The 25,107-nt window shown below is 46.5% G+C and overlaps 1 protein-coding gene across 1 annotated transcript in view; it reads right to left on the minus strand.

The window, feature by feature from the left end:
* Window positions 1–3,211: 3,211 nt before the first annotated feature.
* The window catches only part of Hacl (2-hydroxyacyl-CoA lyase), a 42,466-nt gene continuing 20,570 nt past the window's right edge, over window positions 3,212–25,107 (minus strand). The window contains exons 10-17 of the mRNA XM_077700008.1: window positions 24,624–24,707; window positions 18,469–18,570; window positions 17,816–17,869; window positions 16,665–16,765; window positions 15,662–15,820; window positions 10,562–10,672; window positions 10,067–10,253; window positions 3,212–3,522 (exon numbers count right to left, since the gene is read on the minus strand). Of these exons, the coding sequence (XP_077556134.1) occupies window positions 3,490–3,522; window positions 10,067–10,253; window positions 10,562–10,672; window positions 15,662–15,820; window positions 16,665–16,765; window positions 17,816–17,869; window positions 18,469–18,570; window positions 24,624–24,707 (831 nt within the window). The 3' untranslated portion in view covers window positions 3,212–3,489. The remainder of the gene's footprint in view (window positions 3,523–10,066; window positions 10,254–10,561; window positions 10,673–15,661; window positions 15,821–16,664; window positions 16,766–17,815; window positions 17,870–18,468; window positions 18,571–24,623; window positions 24,708–25,107) is intronic.

Consider the following 25,107-nt stretch of genomic DNA (forward strand, 5'->3'; position numbering starts at 1 on the left):
TGGCGAAGGCATCCCAGAACTGACCTGCATCAATGCCGTGGTAGCATGGTGGACGAGCACCTGTTTCGAACGACGAAAAGCCGAGAGCAAAACTTACCTTGTTTAATGCATGGCGAGAAGAGAATAGCGATGATACAGGGGCAGCGTGATTATACAGCATGGCAGTCAACAGGGCACAGCAACGCTCTGAACAAGAGCCCAGGGCAACTGCGCTTGTCGAAAGCCCCTTTATATAACTAGGAGTCCAATGGTCTACAGCCTTCCAGTGCATTTTGCACGGCACCAAAAAGTACAAATGTACAAAGCATTTTCTGTAGGTCCCACGATAGCAGCCGGCGTATGCTGAGGGGAAAAGGAGGGGTCCAACGGACGCCAGAGTCAAACGCACACAAACAAAACATTCTTACAGAGCCGGAGAGGCAATGAGTCAGTCGCTGCTGCCGTCAACGGCCACTCGAGATTGTTCTGGCCGAGCCGTATTTTTGATGTCACGCGATCGCTGCGTCTTCCTCCTCCCAGCATCAATTATATGTGGGAAAGCATCTAGGCGCTCTGTAGAAACCCGCGCACCACGTCAACACACGCACACACACAGTCGATTTGCAAAATTAGTTATTCCCATTGAAGTTACGGCAGAGGACATGTTTTATTTTTCCTTATAAACTTGAAGTTATAAACAGCGTCCCACACAGGCATGCTACGCACCATAGACCTTTGCAGTGCATGTGATGTCCAGCTTGCTGGTTTCCTCACCTACAACAAGCTCTTTAGCACTTATAGCACATAATGTTGCTGCCTGCAGGAAGAAGTACTGCACAACTGCCATGGTGATTTCCGCGGTGCCCATTTGGCAACTCCAGTGGCCATTGAACCGATGCCCATTGAATTAATCTTTCAACATACCAGTTTTTTAAAAAATAACAACCACTAAAAGATACAAGAAAAAATGACATTGCAGATGTAATGTGTAACTTAGTGGCCAGATAGCAAAGGTACGCAAAAGTGACATTTTCCACCTTCATTAGGTCGAAAATGCCAAAGCGTGAGCAGCTCTAGGAAGTGAAGGGGATTAAATAACACAAGCTCTCCCCATGAATCCACCGAAGGGCCAAAAGCACTACCTTGCCTCTCCATTGATTAAAACACCTGCAAGTTGCGAGTGCTTGTTTTCTCTTGCACTCGCAGTGGAAACCAAGCTTACTGCTACATACAGAGGGGATTAAAAGAAATACGAACCAAAGAGCACACAGCCTCCGACGCATGCTGCACCATCTGGCTACAAAGTCGTTAAACTTCGCGCATGCGTAGTTCGTTTAGAGTGTTTGCGAGTACAGCGTACTCTTAGAGGGAAATGCTTGATCAAGAAGCGACGCTGGTTGTTTATTTTGAGGTACCTTTTCATGCTCTGTCATCGCTGAGCAGAATGGGAGTGACTGTTATTTACTGTATTTGTGAACCATGCGTGCAGCAGGCCGATTGCAGCTAGCATGGCACCCTTCAGTGATCACCTGGAGCAGTGGTGCCGCAGCATGAAAGGGCACCTCAAAATAAATGACCAGTGTCGCTTCTTGATCAAGCATTTCCCATGAGAGAAAGCCACACTCTCAAATGCCCTCGAAGAATTGCGCATGCGCGCAGTTTACTCATTTCGCAGCCAGGTGGTGCAGCATGCATCAGAGGCTGTGTGCTCCGTTGTTTATTTCGTTTATCCCCCTGTATATATATTGACTGTCTGTACCTGGTGGCTGATTTACACTACAATTCAAAACAAGTGCAAAAAAGATGCATACTGTTCCAGTGACGACTTCCATCGTCGAAAGCTATTTATATTACCAGCCGCATTCAAAATGGGTTAATCGCATGCTGCGTAGATGAAGTTCTTGCCGAAATCCAAGGAAATTTAACTGGCGCCGAATCTTCCAACATAATTTTCGACAAAACTATATACAAATCTCACCTGTCTCAGATGAGTCCCATTTTTTGTTACGTCCGAAAATCTCGAGATGGAACTCACATCAGAGAAAACTTCGCCCAATTCGTGGATTGTCACACTTCAATTCCGAGGCTGTCTTGCCGGGCTGCAGCTTTACTTATGAGCTATCATTAACTGGAGAGGTTCTAGAGAAAATTATCATAAAATAAATCAGGTCTATGGCTTTTGTAACAGCCAAGTGCGTAGGGATCGCAACAGGTGGCTGCAGCATGATGATTTCTGAACCTTACGACGCCATCCAAGAGATCAGAAACAGAGCCGTGAAAGCCGTGCATTGTCCCTGCTTCGGCCACGCACTGAATTTGTCCCTTTCAAAGTCCTCTTCTGTTCAAGACGAACGAAATTTCATGGGGGTCATTTTGGAAACATCTTTTTTCACATCGTCCTCAAAGTGAAATGTTGCTCTTCGACATGTACTAAAAGGTCAGCTTTCAGGGCTCTGCGGAAACCATAGGGTAGAGCGACACAGCGCTGGGATGTGCTGGCAGTGCAGTGCCAGCAGTGCTGGCAATGCTCATTTCTGCTGGCAGTGCTCATATAGCTCTCTCGCAAGCGCTGATTACCATTCTCTAATGAGTGTAAATATTGTTCAAGTACACTGTTCCAGTGCTGCGCAAACATATTTGCCAAAGTGTTTAAACGGCTTTACCGTGTGCATAAACATTGGTGCATAAATAAAGTAGTAGAAGTGATAAATGTTGAAATAAAATTTAGGCCTTTGTTCAGTTGTTTAACAAAATAAGAAGCTGTTCTTCAAGTTCTCAGTATTTATTTGTGAACAGCAAACATAATTATCGTTGAAATAAAATTGCATACTTTTTGTGAACAATGCGTTTTTTTTGGTACTAACCCCCCTCCCCCCTCAATCGATCTATGAGACTGCTACTGCTGCTGCTTGGTGTTTTTAGTCCCCAGAGTGAATGGTGATGCATGAGGAGCTTCATCACTAGCTATCATTGCACCCCCCCCCCCCCTCTCTCTCTCTCTCTCTCTCTCTCTCTCTCTCTCTCTCTCTCTCTCTCTCTCTCTCTCTCTCTCTCTCTCTCTCTCTCTCTCTCTCTCTTTCTGCCACTCAGTGTTTCACATTGATTAAGGCACATGAAAAGTGAGGATGTGTGTGTGTGTAAACCATCCTCAATGCTTGATGACATGTATTCTTTTTTGGCGCGATTACCTAGTTTTGTAAACTTTTGGAAGAAATCATTTCAACAGCTGTCATCAAAAGCACCCACCCAGTCTTTAATTCATATACATGGCACTAAAACATTGTGCAAACAATAATAATTGTTTATAAAAGAAGTCAGTGACCAGCACTGTAGCGGTCAAACAGCAAAATATCATCTCCCTGCCCATAAATTGCAAACCTGAACTAGCAAGTTAACACCCCACCACTTTGTGACAATTACAGAATACCAAGGTTGTACAGTATGTGCACATAAGTAAAAAAGAGGAGGTCACTCCAGTACTGTGATAGCAGGACGGCAGAATGACAGTCTTCACATCTTGGCCTTCGTCAGCCATTCAAAGTCCTGAAAGAAGCAAAGAAACGACGCTTAGTGCGAAAAATGCGCAGCAACATGTCCTAGCATTGCCTGGTTGGTGGTTTGTTTAACACAGTTAGCCATTTGTGCGTTAAGCCAAAGCTCAGCAGATGAATGAAAGACTTGGGAAACATTGACACAAATGACTTTGAGCTCCAGCAAGTGCTTTAAATAGTGAAGCTCTTTCATCAGTTGCGATTTCCACAGACAGTAATAAGCAGAGGGAATTGCTAGGCAAGCTAGTGGCTGGATGTTGCAATGATAGTTAACAAACGGTAACTGTCAGTTACTTACTCAAGCCACTACTGGCAAATAGGTCGGTTTTCAGTTTCTAAATTTTGTGCAAGTAGCGTTTCCTTTCAACTAACATACAGAGAACATGCATAATAACAATTACAGTCTAGTCCACTTATAACAACATCCAAATGCCAAAGAAATTCTATCATAAATACCGTAATTACCCGATTCTAACGTGCACTTTTTTCCCGAAAAAATAGGCCGAAAAATCGCATGCGCGTTGGAATCGGATACAAAACCGAAACTGCCGAAACAGCGGAAATTTCGTCCCACCCATCGCCATCTCAAGATGGCGCCAAAGCTTTTAGTACAGTAAACTAGAATATTCTAGTTCACTCTACTTTTAGCAACGACTTTTCGGACGCAGCAAGCCTAGGCGCCTAGGCTTTTCTATCGGCGTTCACACAAATCGTCAAATCGTTTCACTTGCGTGCTTGATAACAGCAATGGCAGCAGCGGCTACCACGCGTTCAAAACGAGCGGTCGGCTGAAGCGTGCACCACTGGAGAAGCTCTCGGGATGGGCGTGCGAGGCGTGGGCCACGATCCCATCGACCATGGTTGAACGTTCGCTCAGAAGTGTGGCATCGCGAACGCGCTTGAAGGCACCGAGGCCGAGATGTGGTCAGCGGAGAGTGACGAGGAGTGAAATGAGTGAGATTACTTCGGCAAATAAATCGCCCGTTTCTCTCGCATTCGTTTGTCTGGGTCACAAAGTCCCGTGCGCGTTACAATCGGAGGTGCAAGTTTATTCGGTTTTTTTTTGCCAGGAAAATCGGGTGCACGTTAGAATCGGGGGCGCGTTAGAATCGGGTAAATACGGTAACCGATAATTGTTATAAGCGGGTTGCGGAATAAAAAAAAATGAAACAGAGCTCAAAACATCGTATTTGGATGCAAGCAATGTTGTAATAATACTTATTTACAGAAAAAAAGCCATAGCTGTTCAGCTTTGTTTGCTGCACGCGAATCTGGCGCACATCTTTTTCAAAAGCATCTATAAGTGCTTCAACTAGCTTCGAGAAATCTGTAAGGGACTGTATCATGTGTTGGGCCTCCGGTGAAGACACTGCCTGAGTAGGCTGCGTAACCGCGTCGTCAGAGTCGTCACTGTCATTGCTGACCGCAGCATGTATCTGCGCAATGATCGCTTCTTCATTGAGGCACTCGGACGTCTCCAAAACATTCGCCTTGACGTCCCCTTCCGCAGAAAAACGGAGGAAGTTGAGGTACCCAGTCAAAATCAAAGCGGTGCACACGTGACACAACAAGCGAATGCACGAGCAGGCGGCGAGTGCTCGCGAGCGGGCGTAGGGACGATGCTAAAGCAGCGGTGCTGGGAGGGGGGTTTGAGAGAAAAAACTGGTCTTTGCCTCCTCTCGCTTCCTCGTAAGCAGCACAACCAACTCGTTTTCTGAGGATTGGAAGGGATGCGTGGCACATCGTGGGGATCATGATTCGCGGCTCGCAACGCATGCCGTTGGGGCGCAGGGCCAGCGGCAGCTCATATTTTCGGTGCGCGTTGTAACCGGATTCAATCATTACCGTATTTACTCGCGTAATCCTCGCACCCCTAATGTGAGCCACCAAAACTTGGATTTTTTGGTTCCTCGCATAATCCTCGCACCCCCAACTTTGCAGTGGCGAAAGTCGCCTGCTCGCGAAACCCGCATGGTGCACACGCTCTCCAATGCGCGCCCTCCCCCGTCGCCTCTCCGTTCGGCGGAGAGCGCTGTCTATCCAAGGCCATCCAGGCGCCCCAACAACCTGCATGGCTACTCCCCAACAGGCGCCCTAACACGCTACTCACACTGTCCTTGAGCCGGTTTCGTGCATGTTTCGCGTGCGCGCAACTAGACGGTGTTCGCGCAGCCCACTGTCGTGTCGTCGTGTCGCCGTCGTGGTCCCGTCGTTGAGCGGCAGCAGTCAGTGAGTCACTCGCGTCAGTGGTGGATAGCTCGCTGCCATTTTGAGAACTTTTTGATCTCTTTGTTTTGTGCTTGGTGCCGCTTCGCCATGGGGAGGAACGCCAGCTACACTGCCGCTTTCAAATTGAAAGTGAAAGAGTACGCGATCGAACACGGCAACCGTGCCGCAGGCAGGCACTTCGGCGTCACCGACTTCAGCGTGCGTTACTGGAGTAGGGTACGCACATACGACGACGAGATAGGGCGCGCGCCAGAAAGCAAAGGCGGCAATTTCATGATCGCTGATCGACGGGAGACTGTTTACGTTGTAAATAATAAAATAAAAAGAAATAGCTGCTGTTGGCAACACTGAGCTTACATATACAAAAAACGACCGCTACATTTAGCGGGCCTGGCAGAAGGCAAATTGGCAACACTGTGCACCGGATTTTTTTTCCCTGCATAATTCTTGCACCCCTATCTTCGCATTGACTTTTCCGAAAAAAAAAAGTGCGAGGATTATGCGAGTAAATACGGTATATCCGATAACGCAGCACCAGAGCATTGTAATAAGGGGTTTATTTTACCATAGAAAACATACAAAAGTTGACGGTCCCATAGTTGTTCATCATTAATCCATACCTGCCAACCTGGTGACTTGGAAATTCGTAAAACCAGCGGTCCGGGGGGGAGGCAGCGCACTAATTTTTTACAAGTTTAAAAGGATTAACGTTCTGTGCCAAGCGTTCTCACGTTTTCGCAACCATAAGTGAAATTCACAAGTCTTGAAGAGTAATAAGCAACAAGGCAGGAGGAGCAAATTCTGTCGCGTAAGATTTTACAAACCCTCGGTACAGTATTGTCGCGGCTTCACGTCATTGCACTGCGAAACACCTACTGCGGTCATACCACAGGTCGTAGTGCTTTGGTCGCGGCAGTCATACGAAGAGCGACACGAACACAGAGGTCCTAACCGGCCCCCAAACGACGCGCTCTAAACAGGCTGTTCGAGGTGGAAGCGAATTCCGGACATGGATGCGTAGCCCACCCCGAGAAGGTGACAAAGTCGCAGCTTCTGCTGATGATGATAACAAGAGTATGCATTGCCCTTTCGTGGCGGCGCAAGGTGGCACAGTGTCGTTTTAATGGATATTCCTTTTTTTTCGAAAATCAAAATATTTTCCGTAAAATTTCGGGCAAGATTCGTAAAATCATAAGACTGGTCGAAATTCGTACATTTTACGGAAAATTCGGAAGAGTTGGCAGGTATGATTAATCCAATACATTGATATAAACGCTCTCGTTATAAGTGGACTTGACTGTTATATATACAACGAACATGAAAACATCATAACACAAAAAATGTTTACACTCTCAGACAGGAGCACTGTTCACAGATAAGCGTCTTTAGTGACCAGCGGAGCGGTGGGTGAGGATCCTTGGGGTTCCCCTCAGTGAGGTTGGTGGACCAAAGGAATGGATCCGTCAGCTTAGGCCAACGTGGCGCCGACACCTCCACCTGATTCGCCGCATAGGCAACCACTTTGGCGGTGCCGGCACACGCACCATCAGGACATTATGCCTAGCAACCCTCACCTCTAAGGCATGCTACGGAGCAGCTTGCTTCACATTGAACCAAACCCACTACGCACAACTGGAGGTCCTCCATCTCGAATGTCTCCGCGCAATAACTGGCCTGCCGCGTCACACGAGGACTGAAGAACTCTACAGGTACTCCGGCCTCCCTCCCCTCAAAGCCTTTATCGAGGCACACAATGAAGGCCATGAACTACGACGGCAAAATACAACTGCGGGTAGAGGACTTCTCACCCTCACAAAAGGACTACCCCCCGATGCACCCAAACTGCCACGCCTGCTGGAGCCTTGGCTCGATGTGCTCCTCAAGCTTCCCAAACCACTCTCCAAAAAGTGCCATCAGCAGGATCATGAAGCGGAGCGTAGAGCAGCAGCTGCCTGTACTGACAGAACCCGGAACTCTGTGTTCACGGCAGCCACCTGGGACCCCATCACGCGCAGAGCCAGGCTAGCTGCGATCTCCCCAATCGGCACATGCAGACAAATCCACGTGCATGAGCACCGACCCAGCCCAGACCAGATTTCACTGTCCGCCATCCTGTGTGCAGTGGACGGGGTTTGTGGGGAGGCCCGTCGAGGACTGAGGCAGACAGGGGAGATTGTGGTGATCTACACAGACAGTAGAGAGGCCATAAAAATCCTTGGCCGCACCCCCAGGACTGGCACGCTTGCTCACAGGATCAAAATGGCAAGCACAGTGCTGTACCAGCAATATGGAGTGGAGGTGAGGGTGGACTGGGTACCAGGTCACGCCGGTGGCATTGGCGATGGAGCCGCACAGGCGTTGGCGAGCGAGCTAATGGACGACCGCTCCGCCCTGGTGACCCAGACTATGCCCGCACCAGACGACCCCGACCCAAGAGCCAAAATTCTGGCAGCCAAGAGGGAGCGAAGGCGCGCCCTTTGGCAGCACATCCCCACCAACCAGCACCCACTGCCCCGAGGACTGCCACGGGGGGCTCAGGTCCTCATCCACAAGACACGTGCGGGGGCCGCACTAACAGCAGACGTGCTCGCCAAATGGCGGGCCCACGACCGATGCAGGCCCGGGGCTGCAGACGACGACAGCGACGACGGCGACCACGAACAGGGTTCCATAGTGAGCTGCTCCACATGCACCATGGAAGTGTGCCCAACAGTGACCCACATGCTGTGGGAGTGCCCTGGCTACCGGGACCTCCGTGCCCAGTACCTGCCACCGCACATCAGCACTCTGCATCAATGGACCACCCCCAACAACAACAGCCGCGACACCCTGCTCTCCCTCTGGGCGTTCGCTCACGAGGCAGGCATCGATCGCCGCATGTGATTGCAAATGTATACCATGTACACGCATGTGTGTACGCACTTCTCTCTTCTTTCTTTGTTTCTGTCTCTTCTCCGACACCCTTCTTCCCCCCCTATTAGGCCAAAGAGCCATTCCACAATAAAGACTTTTCATTCATTCATTAAGCTCTTGTGGCCAGTGTCCATATTAATTGTTGTAACTCACACCACAGTTAGCATGCACTAGAGTGCAAGGTTTTGTGTGTTAGGCTATTCTGCACAGCTAAAGCCCTGCGCAAAAAAAAAAAAAAACAGATTAAAAAGAATGAAAGAAGATGCAGAAGTTTGTCCTGCCGTGAAGTTTCAAAAATGCACAAGTTTTGCACGAAATATTTTTTTTATTATTCGTAATTACCAAATATTTGTAGCACTGAAGGATAAAAAGAGCGCTGCAAATTGACTGAAATTGCTAGTGGTATACCCGACACATCTTAAAGGCCAACTGCACTCAAATTTCATCCTGGCTAAATGCCTTCAAAATATGTAGTAGGTAGCATGAGAACTACTGCGACGCGACCAGTAGCTCTGTGCAATGCGTGGTTATTCAGTTTCAGGCACTCAAAATAACGCCCTTACAGACGACAAAGCACCTGCCGGTGTGTCGCGCAAACAGCCATTTAGCGGAAGTGACACGCCAGCCGTCCAAGCCGATCGGCCTGCCTCGCAGCGGGAGAATCCAGGAAACTCTTATTTCGCGCCGCTACGCCTGGCTTTCATGGCTCCGAAGGGGCTTCGTTAACCGCACGGTTCTCTCCTTTTCGTGTGTTGTTGCGATATCATGCTTATGTGCTTATGCGGTGTGCTGCTGTTGGAGCGCACAAATAGTGTCGTGCTTGCGGGACATGCGCTCGCTTTTCTGCGCGCCTCCCACACCCCCGCTCGAGCGCTCACACTCTCCTGCTGGCTGGCCGCGTCGGCTGGTCCGCACAGCTCGCGCCGTCAGTCCGTCAGGCCAGGCCGTCTGGCCGCTCGCGCCGACGGCTGATACGTCACTACCGCCTGCCCGTAATGGCAGCGTATTGCCCAGTTTCATTTTTCAAAATAGTCGATTTTTGCTGGTCGCTTGCGGCGTAATTACGCACATTTTAGGCGTCATACTTTGTACATCGTGGTCTTTTTAGTCATACTATGCAGGAACAGTGATTTCGCGCGGTCGAAATTTTGAGTGCAGTTGGCCTTTAAATTTTGAACATTTGCACACCCGCAGTAATCAGTGGTAATAGCTGCCTGCCAGTATTACATACACATTTACACGTGTGAAAGAGTTATAGCTGAACAAAAGACTTCATAATATTCTGCACAAAACCATTTGCATGGATGAATGTGTAGCAAGCTCCTTGGAAAGAAAATAGAGATAAAGACAGAGAGGAATCTACGGAGAAGTGAAAAAAAAGGGTGTCTGCTGACCTGCGGCTTCCTCTGAGCCATGCCATCAATAAGTACGTTGATAATGGTCGGCCGGTCTGTGGTGGCCAGGGCCTCCGTAAAGGCCCTTCGTAGCTCCTCAGGAGTGGCCACGTTGAAGCCCTTGGCCCCAAACATGGCTGCCATTTGGTCATAGCGGACACCAGGCTGCAGGGAGTTGGCTGGGAGCCTGTTGGGTCGGGTGCAAGTGCAAGAGGGAACTGAGACAACTGTATAGCATAACACTTGCTTCACCCAGCTGTCGCCCCAAACGCAACGAAAACAGGCATGTCATTAGCCCTGCCATACGGAAGACAAGATGAAGTTGATGGGTGGTGCTGGCCCATCACATCTTTTTTTTTTTTAATAACCGCTGCTGAAGTGCCTAGCTGGTTGACAGCACCACGCGTTACAGTTCATGAATGACCACCTAAACCCATCTCAACCATGCTAAACTGTAAGGCATAGTAAGGGCCCAGCAAGACGAGCAGCACTTACGAAATGCAGGGATGCATTCCTGACTGCAAAAACGAATCCCAGGTCTCTCCGTCAAAGCCACTGTAGATGCCCGAGTTGTTCATGACAATGACAATGATTGGGAGCTTGTACCTGCAACAAAAGCGACAAGGCTATAGGCTAAACGATAATGGACCAGCAGCATGTCCAATACTCTATAGCCAAAATGTAGCTTGCATGCTGCAGTCACCTAGTTTTTCCTGATCAACAGCTGAAAACTTGAAATTATTGCTATTATTATAAGCTTTTGATGGGACTCTGAAGATGGAACAACTTTGTGTTTTAATTAGAAGATTATACTTTTTGTAGCTCTTTTGGCATTTATTCTAGGATGAGTGGTGGCTCATTTATATCAAAATAAGTAATTACAGCTGGCATTTCTTTCTCCTGTTTCCTTTCCATCTTTTTATGACATAAAACAGCACATCCAAATTCAGCCCACTAAGTGGCCACCAATCCATGAGGTGCTGCCACCTGGTCAGGAACGTAGAAAGTATGCACAGTAAACCTGATGGAAAGCTTGCTTTTGTTGTCGCTTCCGCTAATATTCTCCTATTTCTTGCTGCTACCTGTCGTATACATACACGCTGGCAGTAAAAAAAATCGAAGGTAGCTCTTATGCACACCATAAATGCTTAGACAATAAAATAGCTTAACATTTAGGCTATGCTCTGTTAAATTTTGGTAGGATTCACATTGAGTTTGGTCTGGTGAGCCCTACCAAGCTTGAGTTAGGACGAAAGTATGTGGCCATTTCTTAGGCTACAAGGGTTTTTTTTCAACTCCTGGACAATTAAGCAGTGCCTATTTTAGCCTGGTCTCAACCAATCAAATCATAGTACTGGTACCAACATTCAGTTATCAGGCACAAACAAGAGGACAATATAACGTACTCGTGTATGCCACCGGATCGCAGTGATCTGCTGTTGTCATTGCTGACAATTGTAAAAGCAGAAGATGCACAGAACAATGCCCCATTAGAGCTTTGATGGCAATTCGAGCATCCTACCAAGCCACAATCAATTTTTCATGTGCCCTAAAAGTGTTATTTTGTTATTTGCGTAGAGAACTGACCACAACAAGTTTCGTAGAGTGTGGACGGGAAAAAACAAATGGGAGAAAATCAAAAGACCACATGAGCATTTATCAGTTACGCAGCGATATCTCCATCCGCACGCACCATGGAAGGTGGCAGCAGGCGGTGCTCAGGGTCTATTCGCCGCGAGCTCGACATGTAGGTGGCGACAGCGTCGCGCTGCTAGTGTGGATGCTCCGCTGAGCGGCCCGTAAGAATGCACACCGTGGGCGCGCTTCATGCCTTTTTCTCGCCGTATGTGCGCACGAAAGGTGCAAACAAGAGTGGTATGCTGTAGTTCGGTTCCTCAACATTCAATGTATAGCATGGAAGCGGCAGTCAGTTTTCATTATCACGCCAAAACAAGCGACGACTCATCGGGAATCTCAGAATGGCCGTAATTGTGACAATGAACTTGTACGCTGTGGCTCGTAGCAAGCTCGATCTTTCCAGCCTATGGCTTTGAGCCTTCAATAAAAGCATAAATAGAAACAAATCAGGAAGCCTCGATCTCTGAAATTCAGTTTACAACGGCAATCTCAATCGGTTTCATTGGTAGCATGACGCATTCTTGCATTTGTGGGATGCCCTGAAATGGTAACACTACTTAACTGCCCCGAAATTCTTTCTAAGAGCTGACGATAGTTTTTGTGTGTTCAAAAGGCAACATAAAATTACTAGGGGTGTGCGAATATTCGAAACTTCGAATATTCGATTCGAATTTTTTGGTATTCGATTCGATTCGAACGACACTTTTATGGTTCGAAATATTCGAACCACCCAAAACTAAAAAAAAACAAATAAATTCAGAGCGTGTCTCGGCAGCAAAGTCGCGAAGCATATACACGGCGAACGGTACGTGCTTTCGCAGACTGTATCGGTGTTTTCTGCTCGCGAAAACGCTCTGCGCACGCCCAACGCGCGCTGACACCGCCAGGAAACCACCCCCACGCTGCGCGCGGCGCGGCCAGCGGCGTCAACATGGCGTCGGCTCAGCCGCGAAGTGGCGCGGGCGCTCGAGCGACCGTTTCTAACCGCTCTTTAAAATGCGGCTCAAGGGAGACACGAAGTTGCTTGTGCGACAGAGGAGCTGATAATGCATGCGAAAACGGTACTATAAAACATCATCCGCGCCGCTAGAAAGCGCCCGTAAAATATTTGCGGGGTGCTAAGCCTAACCATCTCCGGCGGAGCCAAGCCGGCTGTCTCGATCTCATCGCAAGTAGTCAGGCTCCTCCATTCTGCCGCGCGCGCCGTGCGTCATTTTCTGACCGAGGTAGGCGCTACCGCGGGTGCGAAATCGTCGATGCGGGCGTGAAAGTACAGCGCTCGCAGAGCCGAGGCGAGCGAATCGCGTGCAAAAACGCACCATGCGGTTCACGCTTGACTGTTGCGGCGTGTAGCGAGCTTGGGCACAGCGAGTGAGGAGACGAGCGCGAAGCTTGTCGTGCTCCAGAAAGAACTGCTTTGCGACATGGGGGTTAAAAAAAGCAGAAAAAATCACGAATTTGTTCACGCGAAAGTAAGAGAAGAAATAAACGAAAACTTTTTTCAGCCCTAAATTTTTTGGTCTGTGTTGGTTCATACGAATTTGGGATGATACGAATATTTTTTCGCGGTCCCGCAAGATTAGTATCATCGAGATTTTACTGTATCAGCGCGCGGCAATGTGCACGGAGTCAGTATATTATCTCTATGGTGCACGGGCTCGGGCATGCCAGCCACTAGTGTCTCAAGTGAGCGGCTACTTTCGGTATCTGGTGGAGTCGTGACGAGCAGGAGGTTGTCACTGCTCCCCGAACATGTCGAGCAGTTAACCTTTCTCCATGTTAACATTTAAGTGAGTGCAGACCTTAACCTGTTGAGTGCAATGGTATTGTGTAATTTCTAATTTTACTTTGTATGATTTGTATTGAAATAAAGTTGCAGTTTTTGTGTCTCTAGCTGGTGAAAACATTAATTTTACAAAAAACAATAAGTATTCGTATTCGAAAAATATTCGAAAAATATTCGATTCGATTCGAACTTTGTTTTTATTATTCGAATTCGCTTCGAAATTAAAAAATTGATATTCGCACACCCCTAAAAATTACTGAATTTTGATCAGCGCAGATATAACCGCTGTAACGGGTCTTTTAAATGAAATTTTAACGACTCTGAAGGAAGGTTTGATGAATAACGGTTTCGGGTCACTTATTTACGGCTTTCGTCGCAAGTGAACTTGCGAATTGAATCGTCAACGCACGCAGTACAATCAACATCTCATGTTTAGCTAAGTTTTCGCAAAGTGACAAGCAGGTTTACAGTGTGCAAACCAAGCGTCTGGGACCTCACAGCGAGCACAAATTTTCTGTTACGGTGGCTCTGTTGACCATTTCCGTTCCTTTTAAAATCTAACAGGTGCCTGCAACAGCGAGATGTGTTTGCATTCCTGCGTATAAGGTCGCTTACGAACCCTAAAGATGGCAATAAATGAAGTTGTGCTGTTGCAGATGTAGTAAAACATTTCCTTTTTATTTCTCGTTGCGAATCAGCGCAACGGCTTCCAGGTAACTACTTTGTTTTGTAAACTGAATATCGCCTTTGTCTTGGCATTTAATTCTTGAGGATTGGTTAAAAAATGAAATTCTGTGCATTTCGTTTTTTTTTCGGGAAAAGGAAGGGGGGTGGGTCCTGCCAACGTTACAAGAGCAGCAAGAAGAACGCATCTGACGTGCGCTAAAAGCCAAACTATGGTTATCAGTATTACTTACAATCGAAACTACTCTAGCGTCGTGTTCTGTAGCAGTGAAAAAGCAGTACACGTATTTTCAAAACTGATTAACCCCCCCCCCCCCGTTGGTCTGAGATTGTCCAGGAGTTGTGGGACGCCTTTTTCAAAATTGTATTGAAAGCAAGCATTGTGGGAAAAAAATAAAAAAAAAAACAACGTGCATTATATATTACGCGTTTTCTCCTCTTTCTTTATACTTAGGTCCACGTTAAGAGGTTAAGACGTGACCAAATTAGGCATTTGGTTATGCTGAGTGAGACACGTTTCTGGACAAGGTGATTCATGTCGGATTTAAAAATGATATATATGACAATGACACACAAAATGCCACATGACTGACGCAAACTCACAACTGCTTAATTTTATTGAAAAATCCCCCCTAAATACTCTTGCGCATCCATAGAAACATATTTTAAATAATATATACGTAAAATTAGCGACTCGATACAGTTGGAATAAATGTTTATTCCGCCTCCTGAGTATAACCAACGACTGTCCAAAAATGGTATTTATTTTAGAAAAGGTACGGGAAGGACACGATCACACAGGCGCTTGCGGGTGTAAAATACGCGTCCGGTAATGTATGGGCGATAGCGCACGGGTCGTGTGCAGTGTAAATGTTTTTGTTTGTTTCTTCTTTCTATAAGGACACAGTGCAATTTTACAAGGGCGTGGAATTTGCACGCGTAGCACAGGTCTTGTGTCTTCTTACCCGTTTCGCGTACTAAACTTTTATCCTTTAAATAATCACCACGCCACCTTCAAAAGCACCCTTCGACGTTCCCGAAACGGCAGACGACTGCACTCAACAATAAGAAAAGTGCAATGTGTGGAAGCAATGTTCATAACACGTTTCACACTCAAGCGGTGACCACAGCGAAGATGTTTCGTGGAATTAAACCAGCGCATTAACCCGCAACGGCCGCTGATTATTGCGTTTCTAGAAGAAATGCGCACGCAGAGCTAACTAAGTCATTGCTTACTGCCAAACGAGCACACATATTGGTTGTTTTGTCGTGTGCAGCACGCGTCTTGCGCCGCACGCAACGTGAAAAAGCAGACGACGCGAGAGCGCCATCCACACTAGGAGCGGTTCGTCCCGCCGCCGCCAGGGGCCGACTGTGTTAGCGCTCGGGGCGAATAGTCCCCTAAACCAGCCGGACCTTAATAAGTGGATAGGCTGCAATGGGCAGTGAAACACCCCCTCCAATCCGCCCCAATGAACTGTACTTACCTCGAGGCGGTCTCCATCTCCATTGCCGAGAAGCCGAACGCGCTGTCCCCTTCGATGCAGACAACCCGCTTAGAAGGCGACTGGGTCTGGCACCACAGGGCGGCTGCCACGGCAAACCCCACGCCCACACCCATGGTTCCAAACGTGCCGGCATCTAGCCTGCAAAGGAAGACAGAGGTGGCCTGTCACGAAAAAGCTAGGGCACAGTGAAGGCTTGCATTCGCTGCCGATATTTTTAGTATGCAATCTCCTCATGACATGTAGTGTTAACCTTTGCTTCAATAATCTCCCGGGTGAAACTTGCAACTTGGGAGTGGTTTGCACTGATAGGGGGTGTAACTAGTCCATACAAACAAAAAATTTGGGGGGAGGCTTAGAACTTTCTAAGAATGTGGAGGCAAGGCCTAGTTGGACCTTCTGCTGAACTTTGTGGCCATGCCCGTCACCACTAAACCAGCCCCCTGGACAGCCCCCTCCGTAGATCGCTCCGCTCACTCACCATTGCCAGGAGCCACCTGTTCGCTTCCACGGGTACCTGTCCCTCTCAAGGCAGCTCGTTTTGCATATGCACAGCGGCCTACTCCAGCATGTGCTGCGTCACCCTCTCAGAGCCCTCTTCTGACCCTCCTCCTACACCACTGTTTTTTCGCATGTAATCCCTAGCTCGTGCTTCATGCTCTGATTCACGCGTTTCATGAAAAATAGAGATTCAAGGCTGTCACCTTAAAACCCAGTGACACAAGTGCTACTGGGGTGGACAAAAGCTGGTTTTTATTCAATATTAAAATAAGCAGGGAAGGGCCACTGCTTGTTTGGTGTTAAATTAAATTGGTATAAAGCTCGATCCTTGTGTTGAGCTTGAATCAAACGAGTGAACTATTTGAACAACAACAATAACAAAAAAAAAAGAATGCACCCATAGCACTGTGGTGGAGTCTCTAGTACACGTCCTGGCACCAAAGCAACTCACAACAGCATGCATTCATGTGCTTTTGCGACTCACCGGTGGCGTGGAAGGTAGTTGGGAAGCATCGTTCGTCCAATGTCCATTGTGTTGGCCCCCTCATTCACGATAACCGCGTCTTTGGGAATCAGCTCAGCAATCTGCAACACCAAGACGAGGCACAGCCAATGTAGACCCTATCTGAAGGCGGCTGGATTTAAGCTGCCGATAACACACAGAAATATAGCACACATCTCGGAGGCCATGCCACAACTAGGTGAACAAGAAGGGTTTTAAAGCATGCTTGTAAGAAGTAAAAACAGGCAAGGCTTGGACACATCTTCTTGCTTCACAATATTGCCAACCAAATTCATACCTATAATAAGAGTTCCTTTTCTCGAAATTTTGGCACATTAAATTTGCTCACTGTGCTGCAACGATTCCAACAATGTGCTGCACACTCCATTTAAAGTTTCCATTTCATTCCAAGTGCATTCTAAGTTTCAGTTTTACTGCAAACCCTGCCCTGGAGCTTACAGGCCTCAAAACTAGCATGCACTGGATTTTATGCTTTATGATGCTGCGTCGTTTTATTTATGTCGGCATAAAAATTTCACCGAAACTCCCCAAAAGGTACAAAGGGTAGCTATGCTATATCTGCACCATACAATGCAAAAAAAAAAAAAAAAAGATGTCTTTTCTAAGTTTTTTTTTCCTTGCATGATACCCAGACAAAACAATTTTTTTTTTTATTTTGGTGCCTGGGAATGTCTTCTCGCATTATGTTCAGGTTTGTAGTATTATTCACGGGTAATCATTCTGTGCTTGTGTTAAGAACAGAACTGAATTGGTGCAGAGTTAACTGCATGAGGCTCACAGATTTGCAGAGACAACAAGGAGGCATTTGTATAAATATATGGCCTAGTGGTCATTCCAACATCACTACACATGTCCCATGACACCATTAAAAACACCGTCAGCGCCAGCTTTCCTCATTTACGAAAAGCCATGCCTCACCTTGTGCACGGGTAAGCTTTCCGACACTTCAAGCATTCACTTCCTTATGTATGGGGATCTACGTGAAATTATTCAGCAACGTGCCTCACCGCGAATTATTTGCAGAGCGCACAATTCGGTAACGAAAATAAAGACGTGGAAAAGGAAATAAACACTCGAGTAAATGTCACGTGCCAGACAATGTTCACACCCACCTGCTTGTAAGCTGTGTGGAAATTCATGGGAAGGCTGGTGGATGAGGACAGCTCCTGCAACAAACATGCCCCAAGTGGGGGCGCCACCTCAGCTCTGGTTTCATCGCTGGCCAGGCAGGTGCGTAAAGGCAAGTACGATGGAAACGCAGCCACCAGTGAGTCTATAATTTGGACAGGATTACTTCGCTGACATCCCATAACAATATTTACAAACAGTAAATCTTGTATACCCACACAATCAGCACATATAGCTTTTTATCTCTGGTTACCAACAATCGCCACAGCGGCGTACGACATGAATGGTGGCCCAAATTTACAGCAAAGGCATACAACCAGCTAGGTACGAGCTCAAATCTTAAACTCACAAACAATGCTAACCCATAACACGTGCGTAAGCGAAGCCTTACTGCAGGAGACACAGTTTAACATCACTACAGTACTCACCCATGCAGGCATGATACTAAAATGTGCGAGCCCCTTTCGGGCACTTACGAGGGCAATGGCACACATATCGTCCAGCCTCTCCCTGCAGTAAAGGTGCTTCAGTTGTGGCCACTTTTACTGCTCTTGATGACCGCACAAGCAGTTCCACACTCGTTTGTATTTCTCAGAGTGGTCCAAGTCTACTGTGAGCATACTAGTTAAGAACTCACCTGAACGACCTTTTCATTTGTGGCCACCTTGCTGCGCAGTGCCTGCCACCAGGGACTGTCGGCAGGATAGCGCCACGGGTTCTTGGCATTCTCAGCAGCCAACTGGGAAAGCAGACACCCAGGTTTGAAATAGACAAGGCATGTATCAATGTGGTGACCTCAAGAGCTAAGAACTGTGAAATCAATAGAACACTAAGCTTTACAAGATCTTTTTTTTTTCTTTTTCAAGTTAATTGTGGCCCTGCAGGCCACTGGTTCTCCCCTTAGCGGAGGTGTGGCAACAATTTGTGAGCTGACAAAAACGACGGAATAAGAACACGGGATGAGAATGCTGACGTGAGAGATTGTCAGTGATTTTCTCCCCCCAAAATAATTGCGTGATCGTGCATTCGTGGTTTTTTCGCAACTCCTTTTTCACAGCTGAGAAGCCTGAACAGTGCTTGTCCTTTCAGCAAAGCCAACATTTGCATTGACATTGTTGTTTGACACAAGGAGGTGTGTGTCTTCCCATTCTCAGTTATAAAAATTACGAGACTAATTGCAGTTAGTGGAATGTCAGCCACAAGCAATATAGCACAATTAGTATAGCTTCATTTTTTTTTGTGTCCATATTGCTGCACCTTTCAAAGCATGAAATAGTACGTACGAACGCAAGAGACAGTTGTCCGACAAAAATTTATCAGCAGCAGAAATGCGTCACTCCAGCAGAGTCAAATGGTATCAATTATAGCATGCAAGTGTTTGAAGCCTTGAATACTTGGCGAAAAGTGTTTTCTATATAATTCAATTTTTGGTGGCAGTCCTACCATTTGAAGTATTCAAATTTTGAGAATATCAGAAACTTACAAATAATCGACAGAATGAAAGGTGGCTATGCTGCATGACAGCTGCATGTTTTAAAGCTTCACTGCATAGTGTGCAATCTTAGGTAAGTTTTTCTGCACGACACTCAGCAGCAGCAATTTTTTAGCTGAAGGAAGCCTGTTATAAGCCTCTAATTCCTTCCCACAGGTGCGAAATATATATTTTCTTTACTTACATGCATTTTGCCACCGCTGTTGTTACTGCTGCTGCTGATCTGTGCTTCAATTCCTGTCATGCGTACTAATGCCGAGCTGTGTAAGCGAATTGAACTTCTTGAAACTGCTTTTGAAGAAAAATTGAATGAAGTTCTCGACAAGGTAGCTTCAGCTGTGCGGTAAAGGATTGCCGGGAACCATGTTCGGACGAAGCAGATATGAGGAAAGAAATCAAGGAATTGTAGCCTTTCTTTCATGAATGGAATGGTTGAAGAAAATGACGCCCTCAAAGCTACTAACAAAGTCCTCACGTTACATAACTCAGTACTTGAAAAACAACTTTCTGAAATGGAGCAGTATTAATGCAAAAAAAATGTTGAGATAAATGGTGTCCCATCAACAAAGGGAGAAAGCTTTGTTGCCATAGTGCAAACGATAGGCGACAAGATAGAATGCCCTGTGAGCGAGAGTGATCTCAATATTGTTCACCATGTACCATCCAAGGCCGACACACCACACATCATCGTTCGCTTCTGCTCCCGTGCCAAAAAGGCCGAGTTCGGAATGCTCGCCTTCAAGCAAAAGACGTGGGTATGCACGAAGCTGAATCCCACCCCATCTACCTCAAAGAGCATCTCATGCATGTGAAAACAACAGGTTGTTCTCAAAAGCACTGAAACTGAAAAAGGAAAACAAATGGCAGTTCCTGTGGACTGCCGGCTGCTTAAGAGCAAGAAAAACCAAAGATAGCAAAGTGTTCCGGATTCGAGAGGAGGAAGACCACGAAACATTCACGAACTGAAATTGTATGTCCTGAAATCGACAATGGCAGACATTAAAACTAATCAACTTGACGCCCTCCATCAATTATTGACACCCTCCATCAATTGTGCTGCTGCTCATTTCGACGCACAAAGTGCTCAGAAGCATCATGACGAGTTCTGTTCTCTTTTAAGCACAGTAACTATTACAGGAACTATTATTGACCATGCCTTCACAAACATACTGTGCCCACCCGATGCTTTCATTATACGCGCTGACATTACCGGCCACTACCCTACTGCACTCCGCTTTAATAGCACAAAGTCATCTCCTGATATTTAATTTACCAAAACAGTCTTCAACAAAGCGCAATTTTTGAACTTGTAATAGCCAACTCTGACTGGTCATGTGTAATGTCTATAAAGGTCGCCCAAGTAGCCTCCACCATGTTTTCATCTATTCTTACCACATGTATACCTTCCTTCCCATCAGTTATACCATGCTGAAAGAAACATTCTTCGACGCAAAACTCTTGGTTAACACAACCTCTGCTGAAGAGCATGCGCAAGAAAGATAACCTTTACAGAAAAACCAAAAGACAGCCATTTAATGTTACCCTTAAAGCTCTATACAAAAACTACTGTTATGTGCTTAGCGCACTTTAGTATATCGGGAGTACTATTACATACAACATTTAATCACATTGGTGTTCCACAATAATCTACTCTAGGGCCAATTTTATTCCTAATTTATACAGTCAAACACGGATATATCAAACACGAATTTATCGAATTATTGTCTATAGAGAACGGTCTGAACATCCCCTTCGAAATCCCATGCAAAAGTATAGCGATGTTGTAAGCATGTATCGAACTCCCAATCACAGGCACATTCGATATATCAAACGTGCGCCAAAGTGCCCTTGCAAGTGCATTTCCCTTGATTGAGTGAATGCGATGATGATGATGGTGACTTCTCGCGGGCGCTGGCGTGCTCGGTAAGAAGGTGTTGCCACATTGCTTTGATGGCCTTCAACACCTTCTCGCACGCTAGCATGGGGGGGCAGCAGCATGGCAGCGAGAACGCAGGGACTGATTGGGTGCGAAAGGCAATAAAGGAGGAGAAGAAAACGACCAGAAGCGCTCGGTTTCTGGCATTTTTTCTGCGTGCCTGAGAAGTTACAGGTGGTGGCTCGCGTAGGGGGACCGCGATGTGGCGTGGTATGTGCTCGTTCTGACTGCAGCACGTGTTTCAAAGCCATGGTCACCAAAAAGACAAAAAGAAAACAACAGAATAATTGGGATTTTGCGAAGTGTAGAGCTTAGATATTCATTTACAACAGTATATGTAATATGTTCTGTATCAAAATGTTTTAATGCCTTATTGACAGTGTTTTGCCGCTTTAATGCAATTTAAATCTGTGCCTCGCATGTCTACACCTTACTACTTTATCGCTAACTATTGTACACAATATTTTGTTAACTTACTTTTTCTGTTACTTTTTTGTGTAACTTCTTTTGTATAGCTTCACTGCGTTCCTTGAAAAACACACTGTTCATATGTTCGCTACTGCTTAGAAATTTTTGTTATTCTACTCAATAAATTACGAGGGGTCCCATTACAGTGCTAAACTGCTAAACCCCCTTCTGCATATTGTTTTCCACACATTGTATCCTTTGTTATGAATAATAAACTGAAATTGAAACTGACACTGCAGCTATTTAAAAAAAGGCCAAAACACACCCAAACACACACGCACACACTCTTCTACTGTTCCAGACAGTACGAAAGCACCAGCTTCTGGATCAGCTTTGCGATGTCTTGCGTGCATTGTTACATGAAAACTATTTTTTTCCACGATGTCATAAACTGAAGCTGTGATGTGCATGGCCAGTGAACTTGCACAGGCAGTAAGCGCTGAAAAATACTGAAGGTAGAAGGCACTTTTATTGAAGATAGAAGGTGCACACGCAAGCATGCGCGCGCAAACACACATGCACGCACACACAAACACACAAATAAGGCCAGACCCTTTAAAGTGAACTGCCTCCAGGCTTTTGCAATAGCTGCTAGATTAGTCATGAGCACATAACATTTTAGTTACCTTTGACAGAACCTACTAAAATTCCCTCTGAGTAGAAAGTGGCAGGAACATGTAATCATCACGCACTTTCCTCCACCAAATCAGCCTTTCCTTATTCTACAGAGTGCAGCTCAAGGGCTGTTCCCCGTAGGCATCTCGACACCAGACACATGCCTGCTTTTTGGCAAGTGAAACGACAGGAAGGCAAGCAGCGAGTGCAGCAGTGTGAGCGGCAGAGCACGAGAATAGCCTCCAGTTCAGACCAGAGAGGCCCAGGCGAGAGAGCGCGAGCATGCACAGTGGTAAGTGAAGGATGGCACTGACAGAAACTGAGTCACCCCCACCAAGAGAGCCGTGAGCACCAAGGATTCCTTTGGCAGCACCAGGCACTCACCCTCGATATCTGAAAGGACGGGGGGAGATGATTGGCACCCCCAACAGCCTCTGTTTGTAGAAGACCCCGCTATTGAAGAGCTTAGCGGGGTCTTGCTCACTTAGACAAAAGTGACCGAGAGTATTCCGTCAAAAAGTGACTTGTCTTTCTTAGCTTATCAAGGAAAGATACATACCAGGAATGTTAGTACAAGCTGCTGCCAGCTAGGCCAGACGATGCTGGCTGCACCCAATCTGGCCTATTAGAATAAAAAGATGTACTACCAGGCAGGTCGTGTGCAAAAGCATCTAGACAATGCATCTGCATTTTAAAGAGACATCGAGGTCATCTCATCCTTGTGCAAGCTGTGAATAAAGTGTGCTCTGACTTTTCTCAGCCAACTCACAAGTAGTCGTTCACAAGCAATGTTAGTTAACACCCGCCGTTTCCCCTTTCATCACTCTCCTCGCCATTTTGGCTGCGTCAGCTGTAACAATGAGACACTTGCATGTCCACCGGATGGCACTGAAAAGGGTCGCAACACATGCTTTAAACATGGTCAATTAACTTGGTTTGGTTTGACACACCCAAGCTACACCCGGGTTATAAGGCGCACCACAGTGGAGGGCTTCGGATTAATTATGACCACCTGGGAATCCTTAATGTGCGACAAAATCTCGACACACGGGCGTTTTCGCTGTCTGTCTCCATCAGTAAAGCAGCCACCGAAGCCTGGATCGATCACACATACTTGGGCTACGCAGCACAACGGCTTAGCCACTGAGCCACCATGCTGGGTGGTCAATTAACTAACTGAAGCAATCGTGACTTTACGTGATAAAGGGCATCTGAACCGACAATAGCCGATCCATCATTGGCCGAAAGCTGACAATTATGCTGCAAAATTTGTTGTTTTTTTCCACACCCATTTTTCAACCCGCACCATCCTTTGTGCAGTGTCTATGCATAGGTGACCGGTAAAAAGCGCAAAGGCTCATGGGTACATCGTCTGCTACCACCACTTCCGGTTCGAGATCTCTCCTGCCCTCCCGTACGCCTGCGTGCGCTGGCGGCTGTCAAGCACGTGTGTGCAAGTTGTTTATTTGTCACAGGGTGCTTACCTGTCAGATAAACCCCTAGTATGGTCAATCATTGTCATTTATGGTATTCCCGATGCATGAGCGTTTTTTTCCCCTGTGGACACAGATGAACAACAAGCACACATGCGCGTGAAAGCCGACGGCCTACTGGAGGCCAGGAGAGCTACCGAACCGGAAGTGGCGGGTCTCCGCGGGAGAAAACAATGCACCCATGAGCCTTTGCTCTTTTTACCGGTCACCTATTATGTATTGCCATGTTTATGCACCAAAATGCATAGATCCCTGCTATTGGTCAGCTTTCATGTATTTCCGGTAATGTAAAACATGATTTTTGCACCATTTACTCTTCGTCAAGGCCAGTTATTTTCATAAATTAGCGTTTATTGCAGCCTGCTAAAGCAGTTTTGTGTTTCTAATCTTACCACATATTCTACAAGCACACACCTTGTGGAAAGGACATTGAATAGGCTGCTGGCATCATTATAACAAAAAAAGTTTCTGGTGACGTCCAGATCTGTTTTCCAGTACCTCGCGCATATGTATAACAGGTAAGGTCAGAGGACTCTCAGCTCACCAAGGTTCAACAAGCACTGCAAGAGCTATGAGTTATTGCTTGTTGTCAGCTGAACCCTGGGGTTTTGAAAGTTTTGCAACAAAGATGTGGAAAGGCAGAATATCTGCAACATACCCTACAATGCTTCAGCAATGTAGCTAGCCACTGCTTGGCCTTTTTACAAAGATTAAGGGGGATTACAACACAGAGGCAATTCTGCGAAAGGTCAAGAGAGGGAAAAATAATGTGAAAAATTCACAGAAACCTGTTCGGCCACGGCTCCCACGTCTCCTGCCAAGGCAACCGCTGCTGGAATACTGCTGTGCAGCTCCTCTTGAAGAAGCTCTACCTGCCCAGACAATGAGAGTCCCCATGGAAGTTTAAAGGCCTCAGGCAATGTCCAATGCTTTACTGATACAGTTAAATCATCTTTACTCGTACGTGCATGAGCTGCACGTGTATACAGGAAACGTGCATTGGTAATTGACTTTAGTTAATTTGACACTGGTAACTATGGAATAACTTACATTTGAACTTAATATTGTCAAATTATGCGGTCAGATTAAACAGTGAGGATGAATAACTTATAATTGATTGATTGTGGGGTTTAACGCGCCGACGCAACGCAGGCGATGAGGCGCGCCGTAGTGAAGGGCTCCGGATTAATTTTGACCACCTGGGGATCTTTATCGTGCGCCGAAATCTCGTACACACGGGCGTTTTTGCTTTTCGCCTCCATCAGAAAAGCG

This window comes from Haemaphysalis longicornis, unplaced genomic scaffold (assembly GCF_048455015.1).
Source record: "Haemaphysalis longicornis isolate Haplotype H1 unplaced genomic scaffold, Haemaphysalis longicornis Haplotype H1 scaffold_2, whole genome shotgun sequence".
Taxonomy (NCBI): domain Eukaryota; kingdom Metazoa; phylum Arthropoda; class Arachnida; order Ixodida; family Ixodidae; genus Haemaphysalis; species Haemaphysalis longicornis.